This window comes from Glossina fuscipes, unplaced genomic scaffold (genome assembly GCF_014805625.2).
Source record: "Glossina fuscipes isolate IAEA_lab_2018 unplaced genomic scaffold, Yale_Gfus_2 155, whole genome shotgun sequence".
NCBI lineage: Eukaryota > Metazoa > Arthropoda > Insecta > Diptera > Glossinidae > Glossina > Glossina fuscipes.
In genome coordinates, this window is record NW_023998498.1 from 1,294,636 (window position 1) to 1,317,503 (window position 22,868).

The 22,868-nt window shown below is 34.5% G+C and overlaps 1 protein-coding gene and 1 pseudogene across 2 annotated transcripts in view; one reads left to right on the forward strand and one right to left on the reverse strand.

The window, feature by feature from the left end:
• LOC119641614 (ion transport peptide) overlaps positions 1-3,823 on the reverse strand; it is a 65,988-nt gene extending 62,165 nt beyond the window's left edge. For both annotated transcript variants that reach the window (XM_038040390.1, XM_038040385.1), the window contains exon 1: positions 3,768-3,823. In XM_038040390.1, coding sequence (XP_037896318.1) covers positions 3,768-3,770 — 3 coding nt within the window. In that variant the 5' untranslated portion in view covers positions 3,771-3,823. The remainder of the gene's footprint in view (positions 1-3,767) is intronic.
• An 11,808-nt stretch (positions 3,824-15,631) lies between these two features.
• On the forward strand, positions 15,632-16,682 carry LOC119641611 (annotated as a pseudogene).
• The last annotated feature ends 6,186 nt before the right edge of the window (positions 16,683-22,868 follow it).

Genomic DNA, 22,868 nt, shown 5'->3' on the forward strand with positions numbered 1-22,868 from the left:
GATTAAAAACATTGATAAACGCTTCTCTTTTTCTTTCTTTTTTCGTGTCTTTAGCAATTGAATGCATTGAATTTTATTACCATTTAAAAAAGTGTTTTGCAATTGATTTATCTTGTCCGATAATATCATATATGTATATGCTATATTATAAAGCATGACATAACCTTTGTTGCTAGTGTTCACTTCTTCATACCTTTCACCGCTTACGGCGCCAGGGAAAGCAATCGGTATACTGGTGTTTTTTCGAACAAGAGCGAACGCCATTGAAAATGTTTCGGAAAGCACTTTTTCGACCGCTTGTCTCACAGCAACCTACTTTGAAGAGTCCCTATGTGAATAGCTGTAGATTGATGTAGGATATTTAATGGTGGGCCTGGCCTATTAGACTGTTTTTACTTCTTCTCTTCTAGTCTAATTTTTCATTAATGATTTCTTTAAGTTAAAAGCGATTGTAATAATGATTAATTTTTATAATTTTTCCAAATTAACTACAAATATCTAGAAAACCTAATTGAGACTATTTCGAAGAGGAGCAATTAAGACATAGTTAAATCACAAAATTGAAAATCGATATCGAAAATTGATAAATAAGATAGAAAGTCTTATCATTTATTTTTTACTTTTCAATAGACTTTGCTTGTTTACAAGCATTTTCTTAACAGCTTTGTCTTGTGATGCAATTGGATGGGATGTGATGGATTGTCGATGATCAGAGGACAAGTCATTCGATGGCTGATTTTTCAATAAATGCAGAAAAAGTACAAGATATAGGAACGCTTGAGACACACTTATCCCAAAAGTTAACTCGTTAAGAAAAACTGGCTACAAAAAGAAGATTAACATTAGAGTCATGTGACTCAAGAAGACAGCGTTCCTTTTTGACTTGCTTTTTTAAAAAACAATTAAAAACATGATAGTCGGGCAAGAGCGACAATTCAATACTGTACTCTACCTTCATCTAATGAAATAAATTCTTAGACTAAAAGAAACAGACATTGAGCACTAGCAACACTAGCATCGGCTCTAATTTATAAAAATACATTAGATATTGAGCCTAATAATTTTAATAAAGTACAATATATTGTATTGATTTTTTGTTCTGTAGCTGATTTTAGAATGTCCATAGGATTAGTCGACCCAAATACAATACTTTTAGCCAAGGAAAGGTTAAGGCAGTCACAGAGAATGTGGTTTATAGTGAGAATTTGTCCACAATTGTAGTTTGGGGAGGAACACTTCTTTAAGATCCATTGATGAGTTGCAATTTTATGGCTTGGAATTAATTGAGGTTTAATTGAAGAATTGTGCTGAAGATGGTATTGTAGATTTACTTCTATAATTTTCTCTTTAACTTTTCGTCCAATGTCTCTTTGAAAATCCAAGTTTCCCATGACATCATCCATAATTAGTTGTGCAGAACCAGCATACTTTTCCCCTCGATCAGCCAGCAATAAACCCATAAGACTTGGTAACTAAAATAATTCTTTCCCCCGGTGTTGTAATGATATTCCTTAATTTGTTGATGGTGCTCCATATCTTAGTCGAAAGATTCTGTATAGCCTTTAATATAGGCAAATTATCAGTAACAATGACGGTTTGTCTTTATGCGAAAGGTTCGCAGCATGAAGATAGCTCTGGCTTCGGTTGTGAAAGTTGAAGCACTTTCGTCAAATACGAGATTAAGGAGAAACTGTGCTGAAGCATCCACCATGGCACAAGCAGGTGGCAGACCGGAAGATTTTGAGCCATCTGTATATCAAAGATTCCAATTGACTCCAGCACTTGAGTTGTTTCAGCAATTAGATTCTTGAAGAAGTAACTTGGATTGTCTTCTTTTTTGTGCTTAGGCAGCTAAATGTCAAAAGAGTAGTCTTTAAAAAAGCCAAGGAGTCTAAGACCAAAATGGCGGAAAATTAGTAAGGGAATGTTTAATTCCTTTGCGACATACAATAGTCAATTGCGGATGGTGACTTTCGAATTTTTTTGCCAATAATTATCTTTCTCACATCTGCACAGAGAATAGACTTGTTTGAATTAAGAAGTGTGAAGCATAAAGTCTATTTTCTAAAGTTGGGAGATCAGTTTCATTTATAATATTGTTGATGGGCATCGTCCGAAAAGCATAGCAACTTGCTCTAAGGGCTTAGGTGATAGACCGGTTGAAGATGTTGATGTTAGATTTCGAGCTATTGCCATGCATTATGAAAGCATAGTCAGCCTTGCTTAAAATAAGCATTTCGGTAATATAAGCAATAGTGTTAATGTACGAATGGCTTTTCCAAGAAACGTATTCACGCTTGTTAAAATGGAATTTTTTAACTAAAGACAGTGTGTTTTCCAACGATATTTGTTGGATAACCTGAGCCCGAGAATATGGAGCGTCTGCACGTTTAGTACTGGTAAGTCATTAATATGCATTAGCCGATTTCCTGGATCATATAGATCTCCCGTCCAATAGATTCGAAGATATTGATTACCTCGGTACACGACAAACAATTTTACTAATTTCATTGAAAGCGATCTGAAAAAGCGTGACAGAAAGAGGAGTTTCTTGTGGAATGCCATTCATTAGCGAAAAGGAATCAGAGAGATGATTGTTAAGTCAAACTTGAAACCGCCGATGCGACATAATGATTTGGTGTATAACTCTGTCAAATGCAACATGATTTCGTTCAGAAATTGCTTTAGTTGTAAACTAATTAGTATGTAAAAGAGCTTCGATGCACCCTCTACCCCCTTGAAACCACTTGTTGTTTTGTAATTAGATGCCTCGACTCAAGAAACCAAGGTAATCTAGATAATCGTTTCTAATACTTTTGAGAGGCAAGATAAAGGAGATATTGGGCGAAAGTCCGATGCGATGGAGACTCGATTTTGTCACCTCCATATAAAGCTTATCTTGCGTGAAAATCCTTATATGGCATGGGATCCAAAAAAGTAGACAAATGTGGTCCCAAAGTTAACTAAGTCAATTCATATGTAAAATGACCGATTGAAAGCAGCTTTCGCTATAAAATATAAAGGATCATCTCTTTTGATCGTACAGAGGCTTTCTTTTTGTAGATAAGGTTATGTTGGTAGGGTTCCAAAAAGTTCTTATCGGGTCTAAACTTTTTACATCAATTTGGTATCGGTCACCAACTTTTGGCAACAAGTTTTGGTAATCATGAATTTCTCTCCGTATATAACGGTTTTTTATTAATAAGGTGTTATATGATCTGATTGACGACTTGTACAGACTTCAGATGTACGGATGGATGTATGGAAATGCAGACAGACAGATGAGCTTAAGTCGATTCAGAAAATGGTTTGGAATCGGTGGGTATAATAAAAGATGCTTCCTTCAAAGTGCTGCATACATTTGGGCAATTTTAATACACCATGTACCACAACCATCGCTTTAAGACATAATAACAAGACGTCTCGAAATGAACGGGCAGAATTTTATAAACTACAATAGCAGTACAAGAAAACCACCGTGATCCGAGTTATTTAATTTTTATAAATACGCATATAATTCATTTTAAAAACAAAAAATCAGTAGAAAGTGGGGAAGAGAAACGCTATAACAGACCATTTATAGTGTGAAAGGAAAACTAATAGAACGTCAACGAACAAAGTGATTCGTTCATGCGATCCATTATAAAATTTTTTTTTCAATAAAATCAAGTATACTTTTAGGGTTAGTATTTGAATAAACTAAATTTCCAATTTTTTAAATGAGTTAAATAACTTCTCTCTATTACAAATATGGTGCTCAAACTTACCATCTTTCGAAGAAGTTTGTATTTCTCCTTCAATTCAATGAAAAAGAAATTTTTGAATTTTTTAGTAACTTGCAACACGACACTGATGATAACCTTCTGTTGGATTTTCTGCGAAATAACAAACCTTATATAGTCTGAAAAGCGGTATTTGAACTACAGAATTTCTTCTCGACGCACACACAAATTCGCTTTCATCTGAAAATTTTTTCTTTTTTTCGGTTATATTACCATTCAAAAAAAAAAAGGAAAAGAACATAATGCATGGCGGGGTATAAATTTACGTACATACATTCCTGACAATGTATTCATAGAGATAATCACATTGTGATTATTATTATTCAATTGCAATAATGATTAGAAGGCATTGCGAATAAATGAATCCTTATCTTGCGGTTGGCCTGTCATTAGCAATATGGTAAAACGACATTGTGCTCATGTGCTGTCAGTACAGCTAACCTATCTATCTATGCTCACAACTAGTACCCTTTTATTTATTATTAACAATTTCCTTGCATTATATCTATCTATCTATAATTGCGCTGATAGTTTTTTATTGTTTGTTATGACAAAGAATAAATTTCAAATTGAAAAACAAATGCAAGATGTTTTCAGTTAATAAATTTGTAACAATTTATACAATTATTGATTGTTCCAAATTATCATAGAAGAACACGCCTGCAACCGCCTATATGTTTATGTAACAAAAATTGAAAATTAAGCACTTTTTTTCCATGTTTTCTGCTTGTTACTCACAAAGTACGATACATACACCATATAAGTGTCCACTTTTAGTTTGAAAATAGAAAAGATCAGCCGTAGAATATAAACATTTAGTTCTTTTCCTTTTTTTTTTTTGAGTCCTCGATGATCGGTACAAAATTTCATTTTCTTACTTATTACACGTCCAATTCGGATTCTGCTAAGTTTGAAATTTTTCAGTCGCCGGATAAAATTTAGCAATCATGCTTCGTATAAACTCGTAAGTTATTTAGATTTTATAGCATATATACTGTGAGGGCTATTTTTGGCCAAAATCTGGTGCTGGGGTAGCTCGGCGGTTCCAGGTTTTATTTCACAAGAAATTTCTTTAATACAGATTTCATGGCTTCATTTTCTAAATAAATATATTTCAGTCTTCTTTCTTCGACATTGTAATTTTGCTTTATTCTAACTCTTTACTTAATCTTAACTCTCTTAGCCTAACTTCCTCTAGCCTAACTTCTTCTCTTAGCTTAACTTCATCTAGCACTCCGGCGGAATCCATTTTGGGGCTTACTCTGTGTAGGAGTTTTGCGCACACTTATTTACATATGATGGTCATACCTACCTCCCATACGGCAGGGTGGAAGGGCTAGTTTCGTGTATTAAGATTTGGATCGCATTTCCTATGTGTCTAACAAGTTGCAACTGAATATTGGTAAGACTAAAGCAATGATTATTTCGCCACTCACTTGTCAGACCTCACTTCCTTGTCATTAGTTAAGGTACTTGGGAAAGCTGTTGAATTTGTTAGCGTAATCTCTAACCTTGTTTTCTTAATTGTCGCTCAATTTTACGATATTGGGCTTCCACAGCATACTAAGGAAGCTATGGCTTTCTCCATCTTACATTCTTATGGTATAGCAAAAAATCGAAAAATTGTACTTCCTTATTTATATGTCGCCTTATTGTTGACAAAGAAGAAAGACCAATAGAAAAGATATATTCTCTTTAGGAATGAATGATGAATAAACAATTCCATACACTTCCGGATTACCCCATCTTTAAATTGTATAGTTAACCAGTGTGGAATATATGTGCCAACGTTCTGTCTGCGTTTTTGCGACAATAAGTGTTCCAGCAACAAAAGCTACATAAACGAATGCTGGGAGAAATATTTTTTCTTGGGAAAACAGCTGATTATTGTATTCCGCAACCAAATGGCTGTGTTTACATATTGAAAATAAACATTGTTGAAATGAACATTGTTATACAATAGTGCCTTTGTTTTTCATAGGTTTCATCCCAAAACTAAAGAGAAACTTAATTAGTCAACCAAGTAAGAATAAATGTGAGTTTGTTTACCTTTTCTCTTATGGCTCTATATTCCCGGCCCAAGTTGTAATATATACGATTTAAATGCTGCTTAAATTAAAAAATTTATATAAAACTTTCGCATTTTAATAAATCAATAAAATTTAATGAAAATATCGAAACAACATTTTGAAATTGGTCATAGATTGGTGTGTTACTCGTGAACTAAGCCGAATTTAAATCTTTCACTGGCACATGATAATTGCAAAGTTTACGATCACGGAAAGCAGCGCAAGCGTAAAAACCTTCTTCCAGATCTTCGTCTTTCATATAAAACAACAAAGTTGGTCCATGTGGGCAATGAGGATGACGCGTTTCGTCTTCACAGTTGATTAATAATTTGTCGGATTGTTCAGTTGATTCTACAAAAATACAATTTATAATTACGTATAAGGACACTTACCTGAAGTTTAATAAGGGTGGTTTAACTGTCTTTGTAATGATCGATTTGCCCGAAGCTTCTGATACAGGTGATCAAAGTTTGCTGTTGCAGTTTGCTGACCGGGTCTTACTTCGCAAACCGGTATCAACGTGTGATTGCTGGTAATACTATACCATTGATAACGATCACTCCCGCTCAGAGACGAAGAACCTGCGAGGCCAAACCGAGGGACGACTTTGGTTCGTCACAATATGTATACATTAACCGCATCATCTCATTAAAAACCAATATATGACCTCTAAAGATATCGACTTCCTATGTTGAATTTTTATAACAAAAAACCTCTCAAATTGACAGGTGTCCTACATTAAAGCACTGTCAATGCTTTGAAGCAGGCTTAGGAAAGACGTTTGTTTGGCCGGTGTATTTCGATGTTGGAACGAAAATTATTATCTGATTTTTCTTAATATGATTTCATAACAGATTTTTTATTGTGCATAGATGGATGACCGTGACTGGGAAAACTCCTATGTACGTTGGATTAATTTTCACTTGGCGATGGAATTATAATCTAATACTCATCAATAATTTAATTGCCATATTTCAGAAATTATTTGTGGAGTTTGTTAATAATTTTTTTGGAACCTAAAGCAAAAAACCTCTCGTGGGATCAAATAATTCTTAACACTGACAAAAAATTTCTTAACAGTGAATTTAGAAGATTTTGGAATGATCTATTTTGACTTATATGCAAAAACTTTTTTGTCAGAAAGACAAAATCATCAAACCAATTGAAGCTACCTACCGACTAATTCCTGAAAACTCTAAACATAAAATTGATGTTTACTCATCAACCGTGTACTCATACATTTATCGATTCTTCCTATTTCTAGGTTTGAGAAGCACAAACCCCTTTTGATATTTAAATAATTGCTTCAGGTCTCTGATAGTATTGACTGACTCTCGTCCTATGGAAAGAAATATCAGGACACAGTCTCTCGTTAAGAAATGTAGCTCTAGAGAGCACGCTCAAATAGTTCTCTGTATTTTCTACAAATAGGCGGCTGTAAGTAATATCCTTTAGCTTAGAGCACTCTCGTGAGAATACATACGAACTTGTTTTGAAGATGTTCATCGAAAAATAATAACAAGAAAATTATTCTTATACTATTCTTTTATTAGTTGTCCTCAATGTCTTTTTCACCAAACCAATAGACAGGCAAGCAAGCCTAGATCGATTCACAAAGTGATTCTGAATCGATCGGCAAAATGAAAGATAAGTTTATTAAGTATTGTATACATCCGCACAAACTTCATATTTTTTTGTACTACAAGTGGCGTGTGGTAGAACAAGTTAAAATTTATCACGTCATTTCGTTTAGCGCACTTTTTCCGCATTATAAAATATTTAAAAAAATAGCTCAAAGCGTGTTTCGACATGGTTTCAACCCAATAAAGTGAGTTTTCTCGTCAAGGAATTTTATTTTTGTTCACTTACTTTTTTGATGAAAAACTACCCAACACCAAACCTTATTAGCATTCTCGTGAGACTGCTTACGAGAGACGGAATCTGAAAAATTTTTCCTTGTTATGCAAACTGAGCGCTATAGACATAGATGGCTCAATTTTCGTCAAAAAATAAAAGTATAGAAGCTGTTGTTTGTAAGAATTTTTATATGACGTAGTCTTCAAAAAATTGTACTAATCCCAACGTTCAATGATTCTATTTATTTATTTTATTAACTCGATTATTTATTGTATTCCTTTGTGCACATAATTAAAGAAAAATAAGGTCCTTAATGATGATGATGTTTAGGCTTTTTTGGGACTTTAGCGACCGTAATGGTATGTTGCACCACATTGGGTTTTCTAACCACAACCGGTTCGACAATACCGGTTGGACCACTACGGGATATATTGGCTGCTGAACAGGAGCTGCTTTATGAGATTGTGCCGCCGTTGCTTGCGCTACCGTTAATAGCAATAGAGAAATCTTTAGATTTTGATAATACAGTTTATTTCCGCAAACAATCCTTTATCTCGGATATTATTTTTGTAAAACTGAGGCTTTACACAGATTATCGTCATGTTTTTATAACGGCTTCAAGCGTAATTATGTTTCATTAATTACAATTGATTGATTATAATTGATTAATTATACTTAAAACTAATCAATTGTTATTAAATATCTCATCAGTTTTATATACTTTCGAAAGCAATCACTAAACTCAAGTTCTTTAAATTTTCAATCGCAAATTTTTAAAAGATTTAAATAAACATTTGCTACATATATTTAGATATATTGTGAATCTTAACATGAAGAGCTTCCCGTACCTGGCTCATTGAAATGTAAAAAGGATTTTCTTAGTCTCATTATTTTATCTTCATCACTGCCCTTATTTTACTGACATATGCTTTAGTTTTTTTGCAAGGGATTCAATGAAAACCAATTACCTTAATTAATTAAATCTTCAAAAAACAACTAACGCGCATGCGTTTCTAAAAGCAAACCCTTTTCCAATGTCAAATCTCAATCAAGCTGCTCCTAATGTCATCCTGTTGAAGTCATTTCCTGCTATCAATTAATGCAACTTTATGAAATTAGTGGTCCTATTCTTAGCAACGTGACAGGAACATCGAAAATCACAAGACTATTTTTTTATGTGATATCCAGGACTTAATATATATAATTTATAATAAATCGGATATTGGATCCGTTTTCTTGTAACCATCCTTTCGGAACATCAAAAAATGAAAACATTCAGTATATAACAAAAATACATATTGTTTTATTTCATGATTAGTGACCGAAAGTAATGTCAAAATTTATCCCTAATTAAATTGTGGTCAAGAAAAACAACGAAGCAAAATTTGTGATTTTCTTTTTTTAATAGACCAAGAATAATTAATGTAAAAAAAACATTGACAAATTTATAATGATATTGAAAACAAAAATCAGTTTTATTCGTTCTTAAGCCGCCGATAGCGCTTTTGGTTTTGGATAATGACTTGAAAAAAAATTGTTGTTGAATTATTTCGAAAAGCCATCACGTTGTGTTTTCGCACTTTAATGACGTATTCATATCAATTAGTTACATGCATACCCAAAAAGTATACTGTAGCACTCTCAGTGTCAGGACCTCATATATGCAATTGAATTTAAGATAATCCACATCTTCGTTTTCAGTTGCAACGGGTAGCTATCCCAGCTGTGCTTGCTCTCTACGTGAAGACTTATGGATACCAGAAAATTTCCATCTTATTTCATACAATACAGACAGTAAATCTTAAATTAATTAATATTAACACTTAGTATAAGTACAATAAAACAAATAAGAAGGAAAAAATAAGAAAAAAAACATGTACACAACTAACATAGAGCCACACCCACCCGATACAGGACCAAATTGCAAATGAACCCCTAAGCCATCGCAAACATGCATAAGCTTGGCACCTATAACAGTTAACTTTCGACTCATCGTGACATTTTAATGTTAAGAGCTACTTTAAGTACGATATAGGTAAATGTCGCGCATTAAGCAATGTTGCTTTAACGGACTTTAAAGAGTCCGATAATGAGAATAAGTGACAGACATCATTTAGGTTCTAGCAAACAACTCTGAGCATATTGAACAGCTCATAATTATATTTACATTGACTAAGCTTAACCAAGACAACGTGCCTAGAGCAGCGGTTAGAAGCATTAAAGCTTATCTCACCAAGTAATGTGAGCGAGTCAATAGCACTATTTATTGCTTTGATTACGAAGGAAACGCCAAGAACAAATCTACGTTTCTCGAGAGACGGTAAGGACAACAGAAGCAACCTATTTTCTTAGGGGGGAAGAGAGGCAATCGAGTTCCAACCCAAATTTCTAAGGGCAAACAGCAAGAATTGCTTTTGAACAGATTCAATTGAATCTACGTAGCACCTATATGAAGGAGACCACACAACTGAGGCATACTCGAGTATGGGTCTAACCAAACACATGTAAAGCCTTTTAGTATTGTAAGGATCATCAAGCTCTTTGAACCACCTCTTTATAAAACCAAGCACGGACCTAGCTTTGCTTAACGAGAGCTCAATGTGCAAGTTAAAACGTAATCTATGGTCAAATAGAGCGCCTAAATCTGTGAACGTATCGACGTCCTCCAACTTATTCGAATCAATGAAATACTGAGTAATGAATGACTTCCTTCTTGAGGAAGAAATCTTCTTACATTTATTTAGATTTAGTTTCAGAAGATTCAAAGAGCACCATGCAACCAAATTATTCAAGTCACTTTGAAGCTGATGTGATTGCGATTCTAGAGAGAAGGAAGAAAACAGTTTCACATCAGCGTACATTAAGATCTGACTGGAATTAATCACCGATGGGAGATCATTAATGTATAAACTAAATAAAATGGGACCTAAGGCTGCCTTAAGGTACGCCGCACGTCACGGGGAATTCATCCGAGGTGATGAAGTTGAACAGAATCCTGAAGGATTTATTGTACAGATAAGAGCTTATCGACTTCACTAAATAGAAAGGGAAGCCGGAGTCTTGGAGTTTAAAGATAAGTAAGTTATCGTTAACCAAATCAAACGCTTTGCTTAAATCTGTGCGAGAGCCGCAAAAAAAGCCTTGAAAACATGACAAGTAAACTCTAATTAATTGGTGACCGTAGATCGTCCTTTCCGAAAGCCATGCTGGTGTGGAGAAGTATACGAATTAATGGCAAAGGCCAAAGGCTGAGTCAAAATTCGCTCGAGCAACTTAGGCAAGACACTCAACTTGGCTATGCCTCTGTAGTTCTCAACAAGTTGTCAACTTCCACTTTTGTGAATGGGAATAAGGAAGCTACTCTTCCAACACAGACGGAAAACACCTAAATTCAAAGGTCGGTTATTATTCTTAGAGATAACACCATATAACTCGAGAGCGCAGGATTTAAGTACACATGATGGAATTCCATCAGGTCCAGGCGCACGACTATACTTTAGAAAGCTCAACCCTTTAAAAACATCATCTTCAGCAATAACCAAATTAGAAATTGGAGCCAAGTTAGTTATAGGATATGGGTAGTTTGCGGATAAATCGAAATTAGAAGTCGAAAAGTTTCGACGGAAGCACTCAGCGAACAGATTTAAGATTTCAAAATCATCCGAGGAATCAGATCCATTAAAAGAAACATGCGAGGGATGTGTGGAAATTTTTCTTTTTGAGTTAACACATTTAAAAAAGTATTTAGGATTAGCGAGCAGAGAGTATTTAGTGAACTGAAGGTATCTGCAATATTAATGTTGCTTGAGGGAGTTAGAACTATGCCTTGCCACGGAGTAAGCGAAATAGTCAAGAACAGCGCCACATTTCGAATATTTTTTGAATAGCGTGTTTTTTCTGTTCTTGTAATATTTAATTGTCTTATTAAACCACGGGGGACACCTGCTTCGAGTTCGGGACTGCTTGACCGGAACAGATGCAGAAATAGCTAGATTTAATATATTGTAGAGCGATCACAGTCAGCTTTCAATACTTCCAGTTAAGAAATCAAGCATAATATGTGAAGGATGAGATATTAGCAGTAAAATTTCGGGTATATGGAAGTCACAAATATTTATTTGATTAAGTTAGATTTGGAACATCAAAACGTTTAAACGAACCATCATGCTTGTGATAGGAAGTACACCAAGTTACTTGAGGAAATTTGAAGTCACCCAACGCAATGACTATATCGGTTTAGATTACTTGGCCACTACGCAAACAACACCACCACCATTGCGTTACAATCGATCATTTCTGAAAATCTGAAAGGAATTATGGAAAAGTTCCGACGATTGTAGATTAGGGTTTAACCAAGTTTCAGTGAAGGTCAAACAGGAAAACTCCGTGCTCCTTGAACTTGGGAAAGTAGAATGAATTTTTGAATTTAGGCCACTAACATTTTCACAAATGAGAGATAATGAGCCTGAAGAAATATTTAGTTTTTTGAAGGGGAAGGGCTATCGCATTAGTATTACGGGGTCGATCACGAGGGATAAATTCCTTAATTAAGGATCCAACCGTCCACAATGGTTTAGAACTAGTATTTTAAAAGACGAGATTGCTCTAGATTGAGAAGGAGCCAATTTGAAAATGCTAACAAGCTTTAAATTGACAATGGGGCTTTCACCGTCAGATAACTTTTTATGTTATCTACAGATGTATCAGGTGTCAGTCTTGACACAAATATTGCCTTTCTGGGAGGAACTGTCTTCAAGTAAATGTCATTTTTACTAGGAGCAGTAGGTTTCACGAATGTGCGACGTGCTCAGTTTGGAGACCAGCGTTCACACTCGAACAGTCAGAGGGATAGGACGATTTACTATTCTCATTATTAGTCTTAGGCGATGACGCCTGCGTAGGTTGAGCGACGCCAATAGGAGGAGATACTGTTGCCAATGCAGCATAGCTCAAACCAGAGGGACTTTCCTGCTTATTTGTAACTTTATTGTTACCGACCGACTCAACATTAGCAGAAACGCTAACGTCCTTTGTAGACTTTGAGGAAACGCTAACTTGTATCAACGAATCAGACTTGTGGGGAAGGCATCATGCAATACAAAAAATAAATTATAACGTGCAAGTGAGAGCGAGATCAGCAAATACTTAGCTAAAGCTCTAATGAGCACACTAGCGAACATAAATGAAAATTTTGTTATGGTCATGATCGTCTTTCTATATTATTTGCGACTATTTAAGGGCAGGACTCAATAAAGAACAGATTAATTTTCAAAAGCTTACCCTTAAATTATTGAAAGAATTCAATGGCGGAGGAAAAGAGTTCAGTTTTTGTATTATCTATTAGACATATATGTGTTGTAAAGCCAATTTATAATTTTTGTTGCTTGAGTATTCTTAAGCCTTCATAAATTAAAAGAAAAAACAGGATCGGAAAAGTCCTTAAGCGGGAGTCGACATACGTAAGCGAACACTGTCGTCATAGCAAGATCGTTAAACCTGGCGAGTTTTAAGAAGTTTGCCCACTCGAATCTGAAATAGTAAGACCACAAATATTTTTCTTGCCATAACTGTGAACTTTCCTTATTATTCAACCAGTGTAATTTCATTGAAATCATACGATTTTCATACATTGTAGGTTATAAAAAGTTCACAATCATTTTTCGATATCGAAAGTAAATTTGAAACATCATTTCGCTTTAAGAGACCCTGTATTCAGTTGTAAAATGATCAAAAAGAAAGTTTATACAGTTATTTGAGCAGAAAGCAAGGGAACATAACCGAATTTGTGGAGAATCAAACGTATGAAGTCATGATAACAATATTGATGTCATTGTCAAAAAACTAATCCATTCTTTTGAACAAACCAAGAAAAAGAAGAAATTAAATTTGAAAGAAATGGGAGATATAGTAAATGTAAGAGCAAATTTTGTATTTTTTTCTTGGATGTTGAGTAATCTTGCATTTATACAATTTTAAATACGCTGCTGATTAATTTTAGAATATAGAAATTTTTAAAAAACTTAATTTTGATACTTCAAACCAATTAATATTTTTTGACAAGCGTTTTCACAAATTTTTTGATTTTTTCACGAACAACATCACCGATTCCAACATATTGACTGAAGCCGACACTCTAGAACAAGAAGAATTGTTAAGGAGGAATCAATACGATGGAACCAATGAAAAATGTGCTAAACGTTTGTAGAAGTTCGTATCAAAATATCGTGGTCTACTAATCGATGCAGAGGATGATATTGTCAGCCTGCGACGATCTATAGACACTATGAACAAGTTACTTCACGGTTACGATGAATTAATTAACCACATGAGGTTTGTATTATTGTTCATTCCTCAAAATTGTGAGAGATGTGAATGGTTATTCAATACTTCATCACGTATGACAACTTACTTGTTCTGAACTCAGGATCGGCGTCCTGATCGGAAAGGCCATCATCAGCGTCTGGTGGCACCTCAATTCCGCGTTGACAAGCTGCATGAGACTGAGATCTAATCCGCAAAACCATTATTATAAAAGATAATCTTAGTTTGTGATGGTCGCAGATTTTTTCAAAGTTGTACTCTTACCTGCAATGCTTATACATATTACTCTTAGTTTTGAAAGCAATACCACATGTATCACAAGGGAGGGGATGTTCGTTCGTATGAGGTTTTGCAGCATCGAAGGTTTTTGTACAGCTCATATTGCAATAAGAGCATACGTAGCGGCCAATACTCTTAGCGCTGATATCTGGTGTCACTAAATTATTGGGTTCGTTAGAAACTTCAGCAGTCTGTTGTTGCTCTTGTTGTTGTTGTTGTTGTTGTTGTTGTTGTGATAATACATACTTGCTGCTTCTGACGTTTTTGATGCATGTTATGTGATGTATTGCTCTTCGCTGTCCGCTCAGTGCTAGGCTGATGCTTTGATTTATTGGCGAAACCATTTGTTAACGTGACTGGATGAGTTATAAAGCGCGTTGTAAAAGAGTATGTCATACCCACCATACGTAAAATTACACCCGATCATATGGTCCCGAAATATTATTAAATTACGCATTTAGCCATAGCATATATATCGCGGCAAAGCAGCCATGAAGGAAGGCGATCGTTAGGCTTATTACGGTAAGGTTCTAATTCATCTTTAGTTGAGATCGTTTAGCTGCGCTTTTAAGCATAGGAAATTTTAATTTATTCATTTCATTCATTCATATTATTTATTTATTGTCTTTAATAACACCGGCGAATTTGGTTAGCTAGGAAATTCTGCTCTTCTGTGATGGGTGTACGAGATCCGGTCCCAGCCGAACATAACTTCCTTACTTGTTTTTACTTGTTATGAAAGAAATTTAAAGTGTATGTCAATTTTCCGCAGTCTTCATGCTGTCGTTGGGATGTATGCAACCAACTTCAGCATGTTCCTCAATTGAATTAAAGCAATTTCATCACCAATGAGTCAAACATAACCTAGGAAGCAAAAAATCAAAAATTTTAGTAAAAAATATTTCATCATCACGTGAAATTTTGAATATCATCAATGGATTTCTATAAAGTTACTGGAGCATGGATCTAAATTTAAGTTAACAGCACGTTACTCAATTAAACTAAAACGATTTCATCACCAATGGGTCAAACATAACCTAGAAAGCAAAAAATCAAAAATTTTAGTAAAAAAGCATCATTATTTCATCACCACGTGAAATTTTGAATATGGATTTCTATTACGTCACTGGATTATGGATCTAAATTTAAGTTAACAGGTCTAATCCATATCTAATACAAACAAAAAAAAAAAAAGAATGTCAATTTTCGTTGCACCAATTTTGATTTATTCACTATTATATTTTACACATTGCAGTAGCACAAAATTTTTTTCTATAAATAGCACTTCAAACGCATAAGAGTTTTTTTGATATTAAAAAGAAAATGAGTAAAATTGGTACTATCGGTTTTGGCCGCATAGGGCGCATATTTTATCATCGTTGTCTGCTTAAAAATGCAGAAGTGTTGGCCATAAATGATCCAGGGTTATTCCCGGGTCAAATGGGTTATTTGTTGAAGTAAGATTCGATACTTGGACGTTTAAATGTAGAGATTGAAAGTGGCAAGGATTGTTTAATGGTTAATAGTACAAAGATCACATTAACGAAAGAGAGATATCCCAAGAAAATTCCCTGGGCAGGCGTTGAATGCGTGGCGCCTTCACCACAATTGAAAAAGCGTCCGCTCATATAGGTGGTTCGGTGAAAAAAGTCTTTCTTTCATATCCGCCAACAGATGACCCGATGTTCGTGTGTGGTGTGAATTTAGACAAATATAAATCAGATATGAAAGTGATTTCAACTGCTTCTCGCACAACAAACTGTTTAGCTCCGTTAGCAAAAGTTAGTCATGACAACTTTTGTATAGAAGAAGGATTAATGATAACCGTACATGCTTTTACACCTACTCAAGTTGTGATAGACAATGCTAGAAAGAAATGGCGTAGAGGCCATGCCCTGAATAGAAGTTCTAAATCAATTAACCCATGTCCGTCCATCGGTGTGGTGTTGCTCAAGAAACATATATTATAACAATATTATTCCAGCTAGCACTGGCGCATCCAAGGCTGTTGGTAAAGTAATCGCCGATTTAAAAGGAAAATTAACGGGTACGGATTTCCGCGTACCTACGGTCAATGTGTCAGTTGCCGACTTGACAGTACGTATACAAAACGGAGCCAACGGAGCTGACGGAGTTAAAGAAAAAATTAAGGAAGCTGCCAATGGACCGATGAAGAGTATTTTGGGGTATACTGAAGATATGCATGTATGTACGAAGATATGAAGAACGTTTTCGGATTAAAATTATAAAATTGCATTTGAAAGATGGGAAAATTGAACCGATATTAATAGAAATAAAGACTAGTCAAAATTGCCCAAAAACTCGGGAAGAAAAATGTTTCGTAGTGGATTTGGTTTGGTGGCGCTTGGAGTAAACCAAAAAACAGGTTATCGTTGGAACATCTAAAATATTAATATAGTATTAAAAAAAAAAAAATACAACGGTATCCGAGAGTAATCGTTAAGAAGTATAGCGGAAATTTTAATATGGGGTGATCAACACGACAGTTCGGTTTTCGAGTAAACAACGTTTTATAACTATGTATTAATTATTTTCCTTTTTCCATCTTTTTCTTAGAGAAAAATATGGTATCATACTTTTTGCATATAATGCGTTTGCGGTTCTTCTTATTTAAGTTTTGTCAAGCGATTATACAAATATCAATAAGACATTTGATCATTCGTGTGTACGAAGATAATATGTAGACTCAGCCGCTCAATAAAGAAACACGGCTGATTATGCGCATAGTCGACCATCACAGCAAAAACACAAGTGCCTCAAAAAGATCATTGCATCATTTGCCTAACGCGATCGAATTGAAACAGTTACTTTATGACCTGTATGAGTTTTTTCATGTGACGAATGCTTTTCGTTAAATAAAGAACTAACCTATTTTCATAGGGGGGAAGAGAGGCAATCGGATCCCAACCGAAAGGGCAAACAGCAAGAATTGCTTTTGAACAGATTAAGATGTTACTTATCTAGACCACTGTCCTGGTTTACATAAAAAAACCATGTGTTGAAAATAGACAGGGAACAGAGTTGCTTTCAATAAATGGCAACGCGTTGCTATGAACAAAAAGAATGAGAAATCACATGTTCACAGTATTCTGTTAGACTATGTTAAACTATGTTAAAGGTATCAAATTAACTTTTGTTATATATAAAAATCGAGTTTGGAAGTGTGTAATAAATATTAAAATCTAATTAAAATGTAGCCCTTAAAGCCTTTGGAAAGAACAGCTGTAAAAAGCCTTAGCGATCAGTCACTAGTCCACCATTTACACATGTTAATAAAAAAGCGCATAAATCAGCTAATAACGGATATTGGAGGGATAAAAGACGAGATCGTACAGAATTTTTAAATAACCAACGCAAAGATTTATTAAAGTAAAATATCGTATACAACATATATTATATTATTAAAAGGTAATCTTTATAAATTATTAAAATTAATCCAAGGATATTTATCTCCTTAAGATCTTCAATGTTACACATTTTTTTCAAGCTATATGAATTAAACAAATAATAATAATATATAAATAACAATAATTCGTAGAGTAAAACTTAATAAATAAATCTTTAAATTATTGTTTTGAATTAATTGATTTACTTGAGATAAACCTACTAATAATTATTATATAAATTTTGACCTCCTAAAAACTCAGACCATTCTTGGTCAAATGATTTTAGAACCATCCTTATCTAATAATCCTATAAGTACAAATATAAGATATAAATCATATCCCCCTAAAAAAAAAGAAATTTTAATATTCAAGCAGTTCTTAATAATAGGGCTACATCTGTTAAATGAGAAGAAATAACAAAGCAGCAGATATGCAAATACAGAGGTGTGAAATCAGAAAACGTGACATCGAACTAAATATCTTATGCGGAATGCACTCAAAGCCTAAAATGTTACCCTGTTCAAAATATGGAGTTCATTTTCCAACAAATTACTTCTATCATCGGCTTACGGCACGCTATTGTAAAAGTGCGATTCAATCCACTTTCTATAAGGACAGCCCTTGCACCAAGCCAAGTCACTGAACAGAAAAATCTCTGACAGACAAGCTTAAATATGCTCAAAATGGGGGTTGAAGTGATAACTCCCCATTGCTTAGCGTAAAATCTTCGATTTTTTTTACTATGAACCGCTCAATTTTTTTAAACGTCTTTACTGTCACTTTTAGTGCGACATTGCTACTATTCATTTTCGGCTTGCAGTGCTTTATTTGTTTTATATTTGTTTTCTTTTTTACATTATTGTATATATATGTTAATTTTACTTAGGTGTATTTACATATATAACAGCGCTTGGACTTTCATTTCACAACTCGTTCTAGTTCAGTAGAAAACCGGTTCATGAGTATGACTGTGAACGGGGTAGAAATCCCATGGCAACCCCGTTGGGTCCGCGGAATACAATTGGGACATTGATCTGCCCCCCCAACATGTAGAATGTTTTAGCCGCTGAATTTATAACCTTGCATCAAATTGTTTAAAGATATAAAAATTCGTAAAGTATTTAGAGATCTCAGTTACAACCGTGAATAATATATTTTATTTTTTTTCAGACGAAGGAACATATTGTGGAAAAGAACATTTGCAAACACCACCTAAATCGCTACTGTTGGCCCAAACCGAAAATTATATAGAGTATTCGCGTAGCGGCAAAGGAATGGAAAAACCAAAAGCTCGTAGGATATATATGAGGATATTTATCTTAGTAATATCTTAGTAATATATAAACTGGGATTATCTGGGAAAAATGAAAATCTCATATTAATCACATGTTAATTCTATATATATATATATATAATATATAATCTTTTTTATATAAATGTATAAAAAATATGCATTCATCTCCCCTTGTACGTCTCCTCAATAGTTTTATACAATTTTTATAGGCGTGGCGTTCGATTCATGTATTGTGTGACTTTCAAGAATAAGCGCATACAAGTATCAAGAATTTTGCATGTATTGTGTGACTTTCGCGCATATTCGTTCTCAGTAATTTAACAGGACTTTGTAAAAAAGCCATCGATGCGAGATTAAGCGTATATATTCTCAATAATTTGTAATTTATCATCCACAGGTAGTTTCATAATGCCCGGATCAAAGTTTATCCTCTTAACGCATTTCATGTAAATGTTTCAATCTGCCAATCGAAATGCAAATAACAGTCATACCTTTTTAACATCAGAATATATAATCAACCCAACCATCGTCATCAGCATCTTCGTTACATAACTTTATGTGAGCCCACGCATCATATACACAGAATGTAGCAAGTAAGCAAAAGCCCTCTCCTTACAAAACATAACGAACATAAATGAAAAAACCGTCAGTCATTATTTCTCACATCTGTTGCATGCTTTTGCACATCTGTGCACATCTGCCTTTTCTTTGTGCTTTGTTTATATATTTAGACTCATAGAAGACAACATAGAACAGTACCTTGTATATCGACTAATGAAATGGGGTATGTTTGAATACCATCTATATGTCGAAGACACAACTACTTTGTAACATTCCAGGGAGATTGGTTAACACAGCTTTTCAGCGTTCAGGACAATAGACTTAATGTCGGCTGCCCAAAGAAATGCTAATTAAATTGCTTGAAATTCCTAGAGTAATGGCGACTTGATAGAAGAATAATTGTTCTGGGCATAGCTTATATGTGAGGAAATATTACGAAGTAACAATTTAATGTACATTTAGATTCAGTAATTTAATTAAGAAGAAGCTAGCAAAAGCTATTTCAAATATTAAAGCTATTTCTGATATCTGCTATCGGTACATGTTCTTTTTTTCATGTTACGTTTTGTGCAAAGGGAAAATGTGTCGAGAGTTTCTTCGAAATTCTTGTTTTTTGTGCTAATTTTCTTGAACATTTCTAACGCAGGGAAATGCGCCGAGCCTTTTGATTAAACGCACCTTAACAGCGATGACTGGATTCTTTACCCATTTAGGTGTAATCGTAGGTATACGTATATATATATATATGTTTATATATATATGATATATTGATGATATGTTGATGACAGTCAAAGTGTTCCAAAAATCATATTTTAATTTTGTTTTAATTCAGAAAATTTCATTTTATTCAAACTTTAAGGAATCTCCTTCGAAATTCATAAATTATCAGAATTAAAAATATCAACCAAATATGTGAAGGCAAGAATGGTGTTAATCGCCTAATTGGTAAGTGCATTTGCTCCATCCAATATATTGCTGAATTTTAGTGAACTTTTATATTATTGCTCGATCGGGGATAGAACGACAGAAGGCCAGCCAACGTGTAATAAGGGCGTATCCTAGAAGAAATTAAACAAACGTGTAATTAATGGTCGCCTGTGTCAGACTACAGTTTCTTAAATACCTTTTGCATCCATTATATGGATTAGGGCATAATATACTCATGCAGGCTCATAGCCTATAACGGGAATATACCTTTCTTCCATAGTGTCCTGAAAGTGAAATATGCAAGTGAAGCAATAATATTCGTCTTCGAGCGAAATCGAGTACCCACTATCACTTTGCGTATTAAATCTTCCTTTGAAATCTTTCGAATTATAGAGTTGGAGTTGTAGCAAATGTTCCGCAATTTTCATTAAAAACTTACCTTGACTGCAAAGAATCATTCAAAAGCCTCCTTTAAAGTTATCTCTTGGCTAGCACCACCTCTAAAAGGAACCTCATTACAACCTGTATTACAATTTTCGCAAGGGAACTCTAATGGAGGTCACGCAAGAACTGAATCAATTATCGCAGATTTCGAAAGATATGAATATTTTTGAAAGGGAGGATTAGTAGAAAAAGAATATTTGAGTTAAGCAGTCGAAAGTATTGCCAAAAATAAATTGTGAATAATCCTACATTTAAAGAAATATAATTGTAAATAAAAGGACTTTGAAGTGTATTTTTCTTGAACGAAATGTGAACGGTCCAGTGATACGGACTGTATCTCACGAAGACGAATTTTATAACAATAATATAAAGACTTCTGCTTACTTGATTTTAATGAAATTTTCTTCTACCAATACACGAGATGCGCTTCCTAATAATTTATTGCGAAATTATTTTATTGCTTTTCAAGTTTTAAAAGCCTCTTCTTTGGTCTGTGTTAGGCACTTCCTTGATGGATTTTTCATTATTCTTAGCCTTTAAGTCCACCCACTCGCTTTCCTTTGTACAAGCGTTTAGCTAAAAGGTGCCGTCCATTTGATTCTCGATCGCGTATTGCTTCGGATGGGACATTATTGTTAACGCGACCTTCAAGGTCTCTAAACAATGTGAAGAGAACGTTCACAGCGGTTAAATTCCTGTTATGGATGAAATTGTACGAACTGCTCTGTGGATCATTTTGAAAAACCATGTTTTGGGAAAAGCGTTTTTGAAGTTTTTGTATGCGTTGGTGACATATTTTCTTAGTATATACAATCAATTTGTTATTATTATTTGCATTAGGACCATAAAAATGCACTTCGCTGCTTAAATTTTTTTCCCTATTATTTTTGCCGAAGATTTTTTCGCAGAAGGAGCCGTTTTTGCCGCAACCGTCAAAGACGGATACGCACGTTTCACATTGTATGTTTGGAGAAAAGTTCTACAGCCGCATTCGTAGCTAAGGTGAAAATATTCATCAATACCATATGAGTTAACTGAAATGTTATCTCGGACCGTTCCAAAATCGCGCTTTCTTGCCTGACAACAAAAGAAAGGTTTCCTGTAGCGTTTTGTAACTGACGATGAAAAGCTGGTCTGCTGCGACAACCTCAAGCCCAAAATATCAGATCTGTTCAGAAGAGTCATTTACACCGGTACGGAAGCGTACAGTTTTGTCGTGCACATAATGGGGCCAGCACGATGTATTGTACAACAACAAGTTAACCGAGTTATTGTTGCAAAAAAGATCGGCATGACAACACTCAGCTGTACACTATTGCAGCTCGAATGAGAAGTTCTGCTTCCTCAGACCTATCGAGCACAGCTTGGCTGGCTCGCGATTTCGAAATGCTGAAGTGTGAAAATGGGTCGATAATTGGATCGCTGCAAAACCAATATCGTTCTTTCGACACGGTACCGTCACGTTGTCAAAGACGTGGGAAAAAGTTGTAGCAAATGATAGAAAAAATTTTTATTATTATGTATTATACCAATTTTTCTCAATAAATGTCTTTTTCAAATGAAAAACGGACAAAAATACATGCAAGCGCCTAATATGAGTTAAATACAACTAGCAATTAAAGTGTAGAATGATAGAAAAATTTGTTGTTTATTCATTGCTTTACTCTATGTTAATGAATAAGGGAATAAAGGAATGTTTCACTTCTCTTACACTGCAAAAATTTTTGGTAGGATGTCCTTTGCTTTCATTAGGTTTTCATTGTATGATTTTTTTGTCATCTCTCTCTCTTATTTTGGTGATAATAACATGAAATTGCCTTTTTAGTTCGTCTTTGCTTGTGTGTGTGAAATTAATTCTGAGCTATATCTGGATAGATATCACAATATTTGCATTTGATTAAAAAAATCCTATATTAGGACAAAGACT